The following is a 17,969-nucleotide window of genomic DNA, read 5'->3' as shown; positions in this document are numbered from 1 at the left end:
GGGGCTGCTTCCTCTGCATAGCGGTCCATGCCAGTTCCCACTGTTCTGCAGCTCCTGCAAAGCCACCACTGGATCCCTTCCACTCTCCAGGCATTGTCGCCACAGTTGAAGTGCAGAGACGGCTTTCACTTTGCTGCTCACACAGGTGAAGGGACCTGCTATGCCTCACAGCTGTTAAGTGCCCATGGCATTGAGATTCAGCAGGCACACAGCATCTGAGTCACAGTCTGCAACACTATGCCATTATGCCTCTAGAGTGATTAGTTCTGAATTATGCTTAAATGGAAGAAGGGGGCACTTTCTTTCCAAAAAGATCTCAAGACACCAACACTGGAGATTGCAAGTCTACACTTCTGAAGGGTGGACAAGGCTACATGAAGGTCAAAAGGTGAGGGAGAGCAAGCTTGCCTGCTGTGGGGAAGGATTCCAAAAGTGACTGGTAACTGGGCTGTGTAGAACTCTGTGAGTTTAAACACTGTATTCTTTCCACTTTGTGTTCTAGTCTGCAAATCAGGAAAGAAAGCCACGCCTACCAGGCTTGACAATGTGTCTTTGCTCTGCTCAGCTTAGAGGCACTTCAAAGGATAGCCCAGAGCTACAATGTAACTGTTCCAAAACTGGGTGTCTGGAAAGCAGCATGGAGATTTCCATTTTGTTGTTGGCTCCTTGAGCACTTGGCTCCACGGGAGAGGGGCAAGGCAACAACAAATGGCCGTTTCTGGGGCCCTGGTTAATACTAAAAAAATTAAAACCTAGGGTGCGATTTCATCTATAGTCCAGAGCAGGACACTTTGAGAGTTTAAGAGGACTCATTATGCCAAGACAATTTCACCAATCACCTTGCCAAAACTACCAAAGCATATTCTAGGTCCCACCTTTGATCACACAGACTATAATTTTTCATGTAGTAACTAGATGAGAGGGACCGTGTCAAACAGTCGCAGGAGGTACTGAAAAACAACAATAGAAGATTCAGACCCCAAAAGAAACACAATGGAGATATAACCAGGAGTGAGACCTATTTAAAAGTCTGACAGGCCAGAGATGACTCAACAGGTCAAGGTGCTTGCCACCAAGCCTGATGACCCGAACTCGATATACAGGACGATGGATGGAGACGACAGACACCTGCAAGTTGTCCTCTGGCTTCCTTCATACACAAACAAAAGGAATCACAATCTTTGTGTACAAGAGTTCATGTGCCCTGCTTACGCTTTCCAGTTGGAACACTCATGAAACCACATGGTCTGTGGAGAGCACCTTAGCACATACAGAGTACTTCCGCTCAGTGAGCCTGCGAGGCAGTTATAACTGGCCCTATAACTTGGCAGAGGCTATGCAACAAGTGGTACCCAACTCCTGAACCACCACTGCATCCCCTCACAGCACCTAAGCTGAGAAGCCAAAACGCTGGTGTTCTGGGCAGGTGCCTGTGGAGAGAAAACGAGGGCACTGTGAAATAAACACCAGGGGAGAAAGGGCCGCCAGCAGGCTGTCTGCTGCTCATCAGAACTGGCCGCGTAGTGTTCACTGCACATCTCAAAGCAAAAGCGCATGCACTTGTTCATTTACTTGAAATAGCATCCTAGTTTGGAAAGACAAAACAAAGCTGGCGAGATGGCTCGTTGGCTAAGACACAGGCCACTGCTCTTCCAGAGGACCCAGGTTTGATTCCCAGTGCTCACACAGCGGCTTACAATGCATTGTAACTCAGTGCCAGGGAATCCAAGTCCTTTTTCTGGCCTTCCTGGGCAATCCACACATGGGACACACAGATACACAGGTCAACAGAAATACTCATTCACGGGCTGGAGAGATGGCTCAGAGGTTAAGAGCACTGACTGCTCTTCGGGAGGTCCTGAGTTCAATTCCCAGCAACCACATGGTGGCTCACAACCATCTGTAATAAGATCTGGTGCCCTCTTCTGGCCTGCAGGCATGGAAGCTGAACACTGTGTACATAATAAATAAATCTTTAAAAAAAAAAGAAATACTCATACACATAAAAATAAAATCTTTGGTGTGGGAGGTACTTTTATTGGTTAATGAATAAAGAACTGCTTTGAGCCTATGGCAAGGACAGAACAGAACTAGGCAGGAAAAGCTAGGCTGTATGCTGAGAGAAAGAGGGCAGAGTCAGAGAGAAGCCATGGAGCTGCAGCCAGAGATAGACACTGGGAACTCTACCTGGTAAGTCACAGACACGTGATGATACACAGATTAATGGAGATGGAATAAATTAATATCTAAGAGTTAAGCTAACAAGAAGCTAGAGCTAATGGACCAAGCAGTGATTTAATTAATTGTTTTTGTGTGATTATTTCAGAGCTAAGTGGCTGGGAACCAACAAGCTGCCTCCTTACTAGAAATCTAAAAACAAACAAACACACATAAAATAAAAAATGCCCAGCCCCTTCACTCTTTCCAAGAGTAAAAATTTTGCCAAAGATTCATAAGCATCATTTAAAATAGTGATCTTAATGGGGTTTGGGGTGAGATGTATAGCCTTAAGAGAGCATATGGAAATGCATGGGGGCTTCTCCCTCTTTTTTCTGGACTGGCTCTCAGAGCCAATGAACTCCAGTGGCGTGGGAGACCCAAGGTGGCAGAGACCATTTCATGACTTCCGTGCACGTTCCAGACTGGCAAATGTGAGACTGCTGGGCTTCAGGGGACTAGTCTGTGAGAACGCTGGGCTTCAGGGGACTAGTCTGTGAGACTGCTGGGCTTCAGAGGACTAGTCTGTGAGACTGCTGGGCTTCAGGGGACTAGTCTGTGAGAATGCTGGGCTTCAGGGGACTAGTCTGTGAGAATGCTGAGCTTCAGGGGACTAGTCTGCAAGAATGCTGAGCTTCAGGGGACTAGTCTGTGAGAATGCTGAGCTTCAGGGGACTAGTCTGTGAGACTGCTGAGCTTCAGAGGACTAGTCTGTGAGACTGCTGAGCTTCAAAGGACTAGTCTGCAAGAATGCTGGGCTTCAGGGGACTAGTCTGTGAGACTGCTGGGCTTCAGGGGACTAGTCTGTGAGAACGCTGGGCTTCAGAGGACTAGTCTGTGGCTGACGGACGACAGCTCAGTGCTTATTGCTTCCAAGGTAAGATGTCAGAAGAAAACCTGGGCGCTCTGTAGACCTGCAGATCTCATTTCACAGAAATAAAACTGATGCAAAGCACACCTCACCCATTCGCGACAGTATGCTTCATGAAGTCAGCAAGCATGCATCACTGTGCCTATATGAAATTGATTTGGAAATCATGTAATTTAGTCCTTTCTCATTCCTCCCTCTCATCTCCCAGCATCCCAAGGAGGGGCTGGAGAGATGGACGGCTCAGCAGTTCAAAGCACACAGTACTTTTGCAGAGGACCTGAATTCAGTTCCTAGCACCCACACTGGGTGGCTCACAACAGCCTGTAACTCCAGTTCCAAGAGATCCAATGTCCTCTTTTAGTCTCTGCAGGCTCCTATACTCATACGCACATACCCACAGACAAACATATATACACATAATTAAAAAGAAAGACAACTATCATTAAATCTGTAAGGCTAAATTGACTCAACCTTTTTTCTGGTTTGATGGGACAGAATTGCCCACACTGACAAAGACAGGAGGTACTTATAGGGTCACACCAAGTCATGGTCCAGGAGGAGGTGGAAATAGTACATTACAGACTTCAAAGAACTTGAAGACTGTCTCAGCAAGTCGTGCGCATCCCCTGGGCTTTAGCTGTTCTTGCCAAGACTGCTTTAAAAGGGCACCTGAGCTGGGTGTGGTGAATCCCAGCCCTTAGGAGACAGAGGCAGGTTGGTCTCTGAGTCTGAAGCAAGCATGGTCTCCCTAGGGAGTTCTAGGACAGCCAGAGCCACAAAGTAAGGCCTTGTCTCAAAGGGGGGGTTGGGGTGGAGGGTGCCCAAACATCAAGACCGACTCTAGTGTTGAGATTATCAAGGGGAAGACGCCAAGGGCCCAGTGTGAACCACACCACCATCTCCCTGGCAGCATGACACCTGATTTGAAAGTTCATCTTCAGTTCATGCATGGATCGTATCTAATTTTCAGCTCTGGACTCATTTTGGCATATACTTAGCAGTGATCCACAGGGTAGTGAGCCTCTCATGCTTTCCGCATGCCATCCACAAATGCAGTCCACCCACAACCACTTACGGGGTGTTGAGGGCACGTGATGTTTGGGGCTATCACTGAAGGAAGATAAGAATTTGGGAAAGGAATGAGGACAAAAGGAAGAAAATAAGTGCTTTGCTAGTTTCCTAAGAGTTTCGGTGAAACATTCAGATGTATAAAAGCTGACTTGGGCAGAGAAAAGACAGACTGTGAAATTTAAGGAAAAGGCATTTTAGTGAAGCCTGTGAGTAAGGACCAACGGAATGACAATTCTAAACCCTGATAATGACTTTGTCAAGCCTTGCGTTTTCCAGAGATTGCCAATCTGGCAGAGACTGGGCTGAACGAGGGCCTTCTTTTCACGAGAACACTGTTGTTCCCACGCTAACATGTTTGTGCAGGGTGAGTGTGCCCCCTTCCCGCGCTGTCAAAGGAAAGCCACCAGAATATGAGCTGAAAGTGGTAGTGAAATCGCTTGAGAGAGAGAGAGAGAGAGAGAGAGAGAGAGAGAGAGAGAGAACTGGGTCAGTCATTTCCTGGGCCTTTTCTAACTCACTTACTTGGTAAAAACTAACCACTACTGCTCCCTCTCCATAAGCTGCTATTGCTGCAGGTGGGCCTGAGGAAGGATGCCCGTAAGTGTCTAACAGCCTCACAAGGACCATGTTCCTCACCAGCACACCGGGACAGGGTGAAGTCTACTTTCCAGAAATTTCAATGTATGTGTCTAATATACCAAAAAGAATAAGACTTCACACAAGAAATAATATGCCTATCAAAAAATAATGACTCTTTATAAATTTGGATAGGGTCTAAGTTACTCCTTGTAATATATGTATATGTGGTCACTCTGTAGAGATTTGGGGGTGATTCACTCCCAAGCTGTCTTCTGGGATGATCGCCAGAGCTTCAAGTCCCCGAATGGCTTCCAGGATCCTCTGTCAGAGCTCTCAGCAACATGGAGATGGCACTCTCGGATTCCTGACATCATGGTCTATATCATGTCCAGCTGAAAACGAGAACAATGAAACAACACATGTAGGAGGGGACCAGCAGCCCTCAGACCCGCGGCTCCGGTGAGAGGCTGCATGGAAGCTGTACTAACAGTCACACACACGGATGAGTATTCTCTAACACCAAATATTTCCTCATTCCAGCCCTCAAAACTTCTCCACAGCAAGGCTGAGAGTCTAGTGTGTGGTCATGTGAGGCTGAAGGGCACGGTTTTTTCAGGCATGAGCTCTAGATGCGAAAGCCAACATTTGCACAGCTTCCCAGGCACCCACAACGCAGTGTGATGAGGTTCAGGAAACTTCAAAAGCCCGTGAGTCTGCTTTGTTTATATGAAGCTAATTGAGAACACTAAGAAGTGGGTTTCTGAAGGGTGTTTGTATTTGTCAGCCCACACAAACTGCATGTTACACTGCTCATTTCTGGTGAAGAACGTTTCAGTAAATTATAACATTCTTCTACTAAGGGAATAGCTTCCCTGGCTCTTTTTCAGTTCTTCAGAGGTGAGGATTAATCTGAACGAACACTATAATTGAAACTGCAGAACTTAGGAATCCCCATTATGAAATTACCTATATGATTAAATCTGTGATGGTAATAATTAATTGTAATGGTAATAATTAACAGTGCAAGGAGTGTCTGGTGTGTGTAAAATTAACACACAAGTAAAAAAACCAAGTCTACAATGACGGGTTTTGTGGCTGTATTTCAGCTCAGACAGCTCAGTCTTTAAACACCTGGTGCTTATTAAAGTACTTACTAAATCATCCACATCGCCACCTTCTTCAAGTCCTGCTGTGTCTTCCTTGCCTTTGTCTTTGGGGGCTAGAAACTAAAAACAGGAAGTTGGTCATAACAATAAAATGAGTATTATTTTTTTTTTTTTTATGAAAACAGCAAATGCAGAAAGGTTCTGAGACACAGGGCATGGGATCTCTTGTTCCTAAACAAGACTAGTTTTGAGGTTTGATAGTCCACACTAACTTGTCACCAGAGAGAGTTCTGTAAGAAGAAAATATCAGTTCTTGGTAAAGAGGTGATAACGGTGCACACCTGACACGTCATCTTTTCACAGGCTGTGCTGGCACGTTCAGGTTAAGAAAATAATAAAGGCCCTGCCCCGCACCCCGAGTAAAACCAGCACCTCTTGGTCTCCTCTGAAAGGAGCAGAAAAATTAAGCAGTTAGTCATCTTTTCCTGAACATAGCTGGGGACAAATGTCAACAGAGAACAAAATGTGAGCCTGTTTAATCTTCCGCGGAGATCCTTCTGTTTGTGTTAGAAATGATTTGAAAACAGACAGATGAGAACACTCTACATCAGTGTGCTAACAGCTGGAGCTTCTAAAAGGCAGACACACTGAAAAGTCTGGACGGATCCAGGAGTGATATCAGATTTTGAAAAGCACTGAGTGCTCTGGAAATTATCCGAACACCATTTCCCACCCTAGTCCTCCAGGCGGAATAGCAGGGAACCTTTCCAGACTTCACCGTATGGAAGGGGCGGGTCTGACCAAGGCATCCTGTGCCAGCACAGGTGACCTGCACTCCAGGAGAGAGAGACGAGCCTGTAGAAGTGTTTTAAATGGGGCAGTGAAGGTGGGCATGGCTTTCTGTTGTTATTCTGTGTGGCAAGCAAGCCTTCCAGTTCAACCCATGCAACAAGGAAAGCATGTACTTACAACTTTTTCTTTCCTAACATGAAAACTGTTTTCCCTACTTATCCTTGTTACTTTTATAAATGACAGGAATGACCATCACCTCTAAAACAAGACCTATCATAAAAATATCTCTTCATCAAGCCATAAACCAGGGTCTCCCATTACATACGAGACTTAGCACAGCTCATCCCTGGAAGTGTGAGGCTGGTGTGCCTCACTGGCTCTGCTCTCAGCACTGGGACAGAAGCTATAGCAGTCTGTGGACAACATCTTCCCCTGGACGTTTTTCCTCACTTCTTGCTGATCTCCATTTTGACTGAGATTCTTTAAAGACATTATGGATCTTCTCATAGCCCTATGGTGACCCTCGACTAGATTCTGTACAGACTTAGGATAAATGCTATCAGAGACAGAAAATCTGGGGCAGACAGTCTCAACAGACTGTAATGCAGCTGAGGTATCACTGATTCTACAGATTTATTCTGGGTGATATCACTAAAGATATCTGAGGTCTAACTGCAGATAAATGAAGCTTTGCACATGGTTTAATATGTATGTCAAAGGTTAAAAATAAGCTATGCTCACCCCCTGATTCTTAATCTTTATAGCTGTCCTGATTGATTATTACACTAAAAAAATTATTTTCTACCTTGTTTCTTCTGCTCATCAGAAATATATAGTAAGACTTACCTAGTTAGGGTGAAAAGAATAAAGCTCTCAGGGAGAAGGGTGGGAGGAGGGGGAGGGAAATGGGAGGCTGGGAGGAGGGGGAAACTTCTTTTTTCTTTTTCTCAATAAAAAAAAAAAAGAATAAAGCTCTCACTATATACCCTGTGAGGCCACAAATGACCAGCACCTCCCAACTTCCATGGGCCCAGTGGCAATGGCCCACTACATAAGGCACTCAGCAACCTGAAACATGGTAGGTTTTCTTAATGAAGCTTTTTTCTTTTTCTTTCTTTCTTTCTTTCTATTTTTATTTTATTTATTATGCATGCAGTGTTCTGCCTGCATGTATGCCTGCAGGCCAGAAGAGGGCACCAGATCTTATTAAAAATGGTTGTAAGTTACCATGTCATTGCTGGGAATTGAACTCAGGACCTCTGGAAGAGCAGCCAGCGCTCTTAACCATTGAGTCATCTCTCCAGCTTGATGAATATTAAAAAACCCTAATTCATCCTGGCGCTGATCCTCTAAGCTCCAGTTCCCATTGCCTCACCACCTGCAGGGCTTCATAGTGCAATTAAGACTAAATTAAGACAGGATCACCTGCACAGTATGGTCATGGTGTATATAACTAAACACAAATGGCACATCTCTGAGATGAGGCCAAATTCCTACGAAGAGCAGAGCAGCAGAAAAAAAGAAAAGAAAAAAGGGAAAAGAGGCCCAAGTTTCCACCAATTTCAGAACATCTGCAGCTGAATTCCTGACAGATCTCCACATTCTTGCATAAGCAGATTATGGCTAAAGGCTGGGCCAGGCCTCCTTATCCTTCCCAAAGCCCCAGGCTCATCTCTTCTGCAGGTCCACTCCTCATCAGCTTTAACAGCAAGAAACTTCTAGTGTGTGCAGTGACCAGGAAGCTAGAGAGGGAACACTGGAGGACTGGCCTGCTTCCTCAATTGAAGAAGCAAATTCTCAGGTCACAGCAGAAAAGGGTAAGAGTCACCTCCATCTGTTGTCATTCTTTTCCTCTGCAATATGCCTAAGTGGACAGAACCAGATGGACACATGGGTGGCACGCTTCCCCTTCCTCAAACCACCATCACTTCCTCGGGTTTACCACAGAGTCTTCTGTATAAAGATCTCTGAGATCATTATAAAATGAGCCGACAGCAGCACACAAGACTCACTCGGAGAGTGGAATCAATAAGCTCTGCACAGGAACTCCATTAGACTGAAAGCTAACAACCGGACCCTGACCAACACCCATGACCGACACAGGCGGGCTATGGTGGCTCACACATGCAGTCCCAGCACTTGGAGGCAGAGGCAAGTGAACTGCCACTGTTCAGAGTTCGAAGTGAGCTGGCTCTACGCAGGGGGTTCCAGGCCAGCCTGGGCTACAAAGCGAAACTGTGTCTTAAAACAAAACCCCGAGGCTTTTACACTGGGCCAAGGCCAACACCATCCAATGATTACATCAGATTCAAAAACATCAGGTTGGGACAATAGTGGTAAGGAGATTGACTGGCATCTGCAAAGTCCTGATCCAATCCCAATACTATAGCAGCAAAAAATAAGGAAACAAGCAAACAAACCAAAGCCAGATGTGGTGGTTCAATCATGAGGTGAAGAAAGGGAAGGACCCGGAGTTCAAAGGTCACCCTCCACCACAAAACAAGTGCAAGCCAGTATGGATTACATGAGCCCTGGCTTAAAACAAATACAAATCAATCAAAAGGAACACAAGGTTGCCTAAAATGATAGAATCTGGGGTTTCACTAATGCTATTCCCAGTTTACTTCATTCATAAGGATAATTCAGTGAGGCAGAAAATGCTGCAGCCTGGAGCAAAGGACACAGCTGGACCTTAGCTCTGCTGGATCCGAGGAGCCCCCAGGCAAGGACCTGGCCATCTCAGAGCTAATTATTCCCAAACATCTCCCCCCCCACCCCCGCCGCAGCTTACGGGTTTGTGTAGGTGTAAATGCTCTAATTATAGGGGTTCTGCCCAGCGTCTATCCAAGTATGTACACACACATGATTCTTCCATGTCTTCAGTTACAAATGGAAATGACTTCCGAAACAAACCCAGTGCCTGTCATCAGGAGAAAGGATAGATACGGCAGGAATCACACAGCTAGAACACAGCAAAGAGTAGCCGTGATAAATCACAAAAGGTATGACTTCAAGTCTACGAAGGCCAGCAACAGACAAAAAGGCTCTCAAGTGACAGTCAGTAGCAGCTGACTGCAGAAAGGTGCCAGGGAACCTTGGGGCAGTCAACAGTCACGTGATATTTTTAAAGAAGCTGTATACACACGATGTTTGTAAATGTATGAACTGCCTTAATAAAAAGTTCAAATGTAAAAATTGCCAAGCTTGCCAGGTGGTGGTGATGCACACCCTTAATCCCAACACTCAACAGGCAGAGGCAGAGAATCTGTCTGTTCAAAGCCAGCCTGGTCTACAGAGTGAGTTCCAGGACAAACAGGGCTACCCTGAGAAACCCTGTCTTGAAAAAAAAAAAATTATCAAGCCTACCATGCCTTTAATCCCAGAGGCAGGCAGATCTCTGTGAGTCCCAGGCCAGGCTGATCTACAAAGTTAGTTCCAGGACAGACAGGGCTACATACTTGAAAAACAAGTCTAAAAAGGACTAAGCTTTAAATAAACACACACACACACACACACACACACACACACACACTTTCCCTAACATATAGAAAAACTACATCAGTAATTTAAAGCAGAAATGGAATGGTCACAGGGTCCAACAGAGACCACCGTCAGTTAGAAAAACGATTCTTTTTTTCTAGGCAGGGCTGTGCATCTCAGGCTGGCCTTGAGCTCAGGACCCTCCTTCCTCAGCCTTATGAGGACTGAGGTTACAGGCAAGTGTCACCATGCCTAGAAAGAAACAATTCTTTGGAGCCTGGCTCACTGGTTAAGAGTATTTGCTGCCCTTCCAGAGGACCTGGGTTATTTACAGCTGTCTGAACTCCAATTCCAGGGGATCTGATACCCAGGGCACTTGCAGCACTTACAGCTGTCTGAACCCCAGTTCCAGGGGATCTGATATCCTCTTCTGACTCAGGGCACTTGGCATGCACATGGCACACATACACACATGCAGGCAAAACATACACACACACGAAAATAAACAAGAAAAATTTTCTTTGCTTTTTGTTTGTTTTGGTTTTTGGCAACCAAACCAAGGACCTTGGGCAGGCTGGCCAAGTGTACTACCACTGGGCTACACGGCACTCAGAGCAATGATTCTTAGACTTCATCTTAGACTCTTTCATCAGGATTCTACGTCCAAGAACAGGATTCCTGGCCAGTGATTTCCTATGGAAAGACCACATTAAATACTAATGACAGGCATAACGCCCCCCATTAGGAATAGAACAAGTTCAGCAAAAATATCACAGCGACATTAAAACGAATTACAAAGAGCAGTATTTTACCTAGATTTCAGAATGGAATGAGAGATGCCAGGAAACTTAAAGTGTCTACCTAAATTTATGGACGATTTTTTGTTTTGACATGGGTAGCCTGGTTGGGCTGGGCCTTGGTTCCACATGCTGCCTTCTCTCAAGTTGCAGGGTTATAGCCACAAAACACCATGGTTATCTCTAGGAAATACATTTCCATGTCTGTACCAGGACAGACTTACCTCCATTTCTCAAAGAATCATAAAATCCATACACTTCTAAAACATATTGGAGAGAAGTGACTCTCCTTAGGGTGCTGTAATAAGTTATAATTTAATTTTCACTTCAAGTGAACATTCCTGGAACATAACTGTTTCCTTTCTAATGTCAACATTTCACAGCAAGAGTCTGACAGCTTGCTGATGTTAGAAAGCTTATGGTAAACACCTTGAGAGAAATAGATGGACTCCAAGGCTGGTTCTTCCATCTCTGTGACTAGAGTCAAAGTTTGCTAAATGATTATTTGGGAAGGGGCAAACCTAACAATCTGTTGATTGCAAAGCAAATGAATACTCAGTATCTGGGCAAAAGGGTTCGCCTTTCACCAGCCTTTCATTAGCTGAAGCACGTTACTCCTACTAAAACCACAAGCAGGGCTGGGGATGTAGGGATAAGCCCAGCCCATTAGGGGGCGTGTTTGCCGGGGCTAATGTTTACATATAAATCTGGCGAACATGAGCCCACCGCCCCTTCTGTTTTCCTGTTCTCCGCGGGAACCTGTGGTTCTGTAAGTCTATTTCCCCGTTAAAGCTGTATATATTATTACAATCTGTCTGCATTCATTTACGCCGATACATGGGGAGGTGGCTCAGCTGGTAAAAGTGCTTACTATGCAAGCATGAGACCCTGAGTTCAAGTTCCAGCACCCATGTAAGAACATCAGGTGTGACAATGAATGCCAGCGATTCCGGCATTGGAGAAGCAGAAATAGGAGGCTCCATGTGGCTTGCTGGCCAGCCAGTCTATCCAAATTTGTCAGCAGAAGGTGAGTGGGAGACCCTGTCTCAGAAATTCATGTGGAGAATGACTAAGGAGCCATCTAACATTGATCTCTGACCTCCATGCACACAGCCCCAAATGTACACACACACACAAACACATTGCACATACACCACCAGAAAACAATCACAATGCAGGGGAAGACCATGAGGAACCTGTTTCCCTGAGCCAAGTCTGCATTTCTCTCCACTAGCATCTACAGATGCATTTTTCTCTAAAAAAAAACCCAACAGATGCCATTTTAGAATGTTTTTCAAAAAAATCTTTTTAAGTATGCATGTGGTGTGTGTGTGTGTGTGTGTGTGTGTGTGTACACATGAGCATGCAGGTGCATACATGCTACACTGTGCATGAGGTCAGAGGACAACTCTAAGTGCCAGTCCATGCCCTCCACCAGAGACCCCCAGCCATAAAAACATGCTAATATAAAAAGGGTTCACTGCCATTAAGGCAGACACAAAAGCATAGTTTTGCACATCAGACACCAATAGGATGCACTGTGAAGGTGAATCACTGACTCTATTTCATGGTCTTTCGGTCACTGCAAGCACCGTGCTCTTGGCAGTACCAGTTACTTGCTGAAATGAAGCAGATGGGGACAAGTGTGTTTTAGAGATTGTTGGTCAAAGGTCCCACTTACAAGGCCATTCGTTCACTTGGGATTGAAGGCCCAATGCAGCACACAGAAACTGGCATTTTAATCCTCTTGCTGCTTCTAAGAGCTCACATGTAACTCCACTGAACTCTTCTTGGGCTTGGCTTCCCAGTGGTAAGAGGATATATTCCACTCTCGACAGTTCTCAGCAGGTCACTGTGAGGCTCACAGAGTGGTCATGGAAACCACTGGTTCTATGGTTAAATAAATACCCCATTATTTTATCCCCATTACTTCCTACTCTTGCTTGAATATGATGTGTATACAAACACAGATACACATGTTCTAAATGAGTATCATACACTGTAGAAGTTCTTTATAAGTCAAATAGTATCATATAAATATTTGATGTAAACACTAAACTAAGGGCTACAAAGACAGCTCAGTGAATAGGAATACTTGTTGCAGACACATGAGTACTTGAGTTCAGATCCCAGCACCCACGTAAACAGCCAGGTGCTACTGCCTACAAGATATACTAGTGCAATAATGGCACACAAGTCATGGTAATAACTGTAATGTCTGTCCTGTCCCTTAAGAGACAAGCCCTGCCCACCCCCTTCCACTGAGGCAAAGATCTTCTTTTGCTTCCAGCCTGCTGCTCTCTTTGGCAGGTGGCTACCAACCTCTTCCCCTGCCTTCCCCTCCTTTCTCTCTCCCTTCCTCTCACTCTTTCTCACTCTCTCTCTTTCTTTTCCTCCCTCTCTCTCCCCTTTCCCCTTCCCTTCCATAACCCACTAAATAAATTATACCCACTTTCTCTGCATGGCATCTATCCATCTCTCACCCACCTCGGCTCCTCATGGGACCTGTCGCCTCCCACCCACCTGGGAGCCACAGAGATCTCGGGTGGTGGGACCTGGCTGCCCCTCAGGGACTGCAGCATTTTACCTAAACCATTACAATAACCAAGCCCTTTCTGATTGGATTTAAGGCCCATTCCATGAGGTGGAACCCACAACCGACACTGCAAAAGTGGCCCTGAATCTGAAGTGAGATGAGTCATGGGCCTAGGGGAAAATCAACTACTATTCTGCTAACGGGACACAGCAATAAAATGACCCCTGATGGAACAGTGCCATACCCATAGATTAGTGCATGATGCAAGCCCCTCCAAAGAAGCTTCCTGCAGTAGATGAGAATTAGCACAAAGACCTACAACTGGACACTGTGCAGCTGGAGAGAGAGTTTGAACACCCATTTCTCAATACAATGCCTGTATCACACCCTTCCCCTCAAGGCTCAGGGAAGAGGAGGTAGAAACCAGAGGTGACTGATGACACCAAGGAGACAGTGTCTTCCAGACACAACAGGACTGAAATACATATGGATTCAAAAAAGACTATTTCAACACGAACCAACCTGTGTATGTTCAAGCCAGACAAAATCCCAGCACTGAGAAGGGGAAGTGTACACAAAGTCCCACCCCTAACCAAGAAGTTATTTGCAATTGATACCTGCTGGGAAAGGGAAAATCAGTTTTCTTCAGTGGAGTGTCACTGGGTTTATCAACAACACTCCAGGTCAGGCCCCATGCCCAGGAATATTTGGCCAACTTAAAACAGAGTCCATGATTTGGGACTTTATTATTTTTTTGTAGGCTCTTTGTTTCATTTTGGTAATTTTTTGTGTCTTATTGTTTCTTTTGATTTCCAGGTTTATTGGGGTTTTTTGAGAGGGGAGAGGGAAAGAGCGTGAAGTTGGGTGGGTAAGGAGGTAGGAAAGAGTGTGGCAAGTAGGGGAAGGGGAAAGAACATGATCAAAATATACTGCATGGAAAAATTAATTAAAAACAATAAAGCCAGGAATGGTGACATGCACCTGTAACCCCAGAGACGTGGGAGGTAGACAGGAGGATCACTGGGGCTATCTAGGTGCCAGCCTAGCTCCGTGTTCAGTGAGAGAGCCTGTAATGATTAGCGTTTATTGTCAACCTGACACAACCTGGGATTACCTGGGGAAAGTGTATCAGTAATAGACTGTCTAAATCAGGTTGGCATGTGGGCATGTCTATGGGCAAACTGTCCAGACGGTCTTAAAGGCTGTGGGGAAACCCAGCCCAAAAGTGAGGCAGCATCACTGGATTGGGAGCATGGACTGCGTAAGAACAGAGAAGGCTGGGTAAGTACTAAGTATATATGCATTCATTCTGTCTCTGCTCGTCACTGGTCATGACCATCTGCTTTAGGTACCTGCCTTGACTTTCCTACAATGATGGACTGTAAACTGGAGTTGTAAGCCAAATAAACCCTTTCTCCCCTAAGTTACTCTCTGTTAGGGTATTTTATCACAGCAAAATTAGGACACTACCTATGTCAAAGCAATATGATGGAGTGTGACAGAGCAGGACACCTAATATCCTCCTCTGGCCTCCCTGCATACACAGGCACATGCACCCCCACAAACAAGTATGCACACACTATGCTCACACAAATACACACACACACACACACACACACACACACACACACACACACACACATTACACTGGGGCCAGGAAGTGGCAAACACCTTTAATCCCAGCACTTGGGAGACAGAAGCAGAGGGATCTTTGAATTCAAGGCTAGTCTGGTCTATAGAGTGAGTTCCAGGACAATTAGGGCTAAACAGCAAGCCCTGCCTTGAAAAAACAAAATAAATAAATAAATACATTGGCAGAATCACTGAAAATGTGAAAGAAAAAAAATGGTGTTTTCCAGAAGCAAAAAGAAGCCAGCCGTCTTGATGTGCGATACGCTTTTGTAGAGGCTCTAAGACAATGTACACCGAAGTGCTCCCTCAGAACTGGCATGCCATAGATTTGTAGAGGCTCTAAGACAATGCACACCGCAGTGCTCCCTCAGAGCTGCCATGCCATAGATTTGTAGAGGCTCTAAGACAACGCATACCGAAGTGCTCCCTCAGAGCTGGCATGCCATAGATTTGGCTGCATTTCCTGGCTTCTCATCTGCCATAAGTGGAGTTTTACTGGCAGAGAAACACTGTCCACCAAGCACGAAAGCACCAGGTAGCCACTGACAGAAGAGCTTCTCCCACCTGTCATACCCACGGCGCTACCTCCCCTCAAAGATGGCGGCATCCCAATTATCTTAAACTACAACTGAAATCGGTTCTGGGGATATTAGAATCACCCAAAAACTCCACCTTATTCCTAACAATTAGCTGAAATTTCTCTAAAGCTTAATTATCAGACATTAAAACTCCTGATGCATAGGTTCTGTGCTCTTTAACCCAAAAGGAGATATCACACGTGTGATACAGAATGAGTCTCACACAATCGGAAAGCGTTCTCTTGTTAGATTCCTTCCCTCACTGAGATGTGACATTTTTGGCTAAGATGTGCTGGGGGAGGGGGGGGGGAGAGCCTAGCTTTTGAATATGACCATTTGCCACTTCCTGTAAAAACTAGAAGATGTAGTCAGTCTCACCTAGATGGCAGATTTCTCACAATGCGTAATGACTAGAGAGAAGTAAATTATATATGAACTTACTACTGTACTTAGCAAGAGCCGACTGGCATAGATTTATTCCAACTTCTCTAGGCCTGTTCTATCAAATGCTATCTGATGTTTCGCTTCGTAGGTAAGATGAACATTTGTAAAAGCTGACTTTAAGAGAAGCCTTGGTAACCTCAGTAAACCTCATCCAATCAGGTGAAAGCCCTGAATGACACAGCAGGTCTCTCCCAGGAGGAATTCAAGATGGTGACACAGGCACCCTGCCTTGATCTCAAACCAGCCAGTCTACTGTGTGCTGGACAGCAGACGGGCAACAGTGATGACAAATGGGGCCCAAAGCATCTGCCCCGCTTATAACCTGCACAGATTGTCCAGATGAGTCTTAGATCTGTTGGGAAGGATGCTATCTTGAGAGGGCTTTTGATTTTGAAAGGTTACCTTCTTGTATCTTTAAACTTGATAAGGTCATAGGTCAGTGGCAGTCAACACCCATCATCAAGGAGGATGAAGGCAATCGACATACCTGTCTTTACCAGTGTCCAATTTGACTCCTCCCTCGTTACACTTGGGATAAAAACCTGTACCCACAATCAGCCTGTGTGTGCCTGCAAGTGGAGGTGGACAACCTGGAAACTTAATGAGTAGTCTTCCTTCTATAAGACGGTCAAGTTGTGGATAACAAATATGATGATTGGTACTTTCCCACACACAGGTCACTTTTGTATTCTCTAATCTAACTTTAAGCCAAGCTTAAATGCAGAAAAATATCTGGAACTTCTTATTTTTTTAAATGTCTCGGTTAAACAATCAAAATCTCAATCTCTCTCTCTCTTGCTCTCTCTCTCTCTCTTGTTCTCTCTCTTGTGTTCTCTCTCTCTCTTTCTCTCTCTCTCTTGTGTTCTCTCTCTCTCTCCCCCCCCCCCATGGGTCTTTCTTTGAAGACCCTTGATTGAAGCATTTCAGTTTAAGGGAAAAATATTGCTACAACATTTCAAACAAATCAAAATAAAATCAAACATTTGAGTGACATTCTCAAGCCCATGGCACTCAGAAGCGGCTGCAGGCACTGTGGAGCACTGAGACAATAATCAGTACCATACAGCATTCTTCTAGTGCTACGATCTTAGTTCTCTAGGGTAGGCCCATACCTGCTCTTTAACAATGAGTGCGGGGTAGGCATCTGTTGGGGGAATGCTTCCTGTACAAGCGAAAGGTCTTGGGTTCAAGTCCCACACTGCATGCACTGGTGTGGTGGTGTATCCTCAGTAGTTGGGGATCAGAGAATTCAAGGCCACACTGAGGAGATGGCCTACTGGGTAGAACGCTTGTTGCACAAGTAGAGACCTGAGTTTGGGTCCTTAGAACCCATGTGAACACTGGCGACTGTGTGCACCTCTGGAATCTTAGTGTCCCTACAGTAGAAACAGCAGAAGCTCTAGAAGCTTGTGGGTCAGCTGCAATGTCACAGGCAGCAGCAAGAAGAGATCCTGCCTCAAACAAGGATGACACCAAGGTTGTCCTCTAACTGCCACACCCATGTCACAGCGTAAGTGTGCCTGCACTCACATAAATGCACACTTAAACAGGTGTACACACCCTTAAACAGGTGTACACACACACACAAAGATTTTGTTTTTAAGTTCAAGGTCTTTCTTAGCTATACAGGAAATCAAAGCCAGTCTAGGCTATAGACTCTGTCTCAAAAAAATAAATCAAATAAAAAATAATCAAGAAAAAAACTTTGCAAATCAAAACACTTCGTAAAAATTCTTGATTTTTGCTGGCTAACTCCTCTCCCTCATAATACTCGGTTCCTGCCTCGCGTCTTTTCTGGTTGAATTTTCATGGCACTTTCCACTCTGCCTGAAAGTAAACAATAACCGTTCCCAGACTTGTCCCTGC

At 45.1% G+C, this 17,969-nt stretch overlaps 1 protein-coding gene across 1 annotated transcript in view; it reads right to left on the bottom strand.

Annotated features, from left to right (window-relative positions):
• Positions 1 to 4,660: 4,660 nt before the first annotated feature.
• Positions 4,661 to 17,969, bottom strand: part of Xrcc5 (X-ray repair cross complementing 5) — a 96,325-nt gene continuing 83,016 nt past the window's right edge. The window contains exons 20-21 of the mRNA XM_041650012.1: positions 5,893 to 5,964; positions 4,661 to 5,130 (exon numbers count right to left, since the gene is read on the bottom strand). Of these exons, the coding sequence (XP_041505946.1) occupies positions 5,116 to 5,130; positions 5,893 to 5,964 (87 nt within the window). The 3' untranslated portion in view covers positions 4,661 to 5,115. The remainder of the gene's footprint in view (positions 5,131 to 5,892; positions 5,965 to 17,969) is intronic.

The sequence above is a fragment of the Microtus oregoni genome, unplaced genomic scaffold, assembly GCF_018167655.1.
Source record: "Microtus oregoni isolate MIOR12 unplaced genomic scaffold, Mior012 000004F_ref0000308, whole genome shotgun sequence".
NCBI classification, from domain to species: domain Eukaryota; kingdom Metazoa; phylum Chordata; class Mammalia; order Rodentia; family Cricetidae; genus Microtus; species Microtus oregoni.
This window is presented reverse-complemented; position numbering and strand designations above follow the sequence as displayed.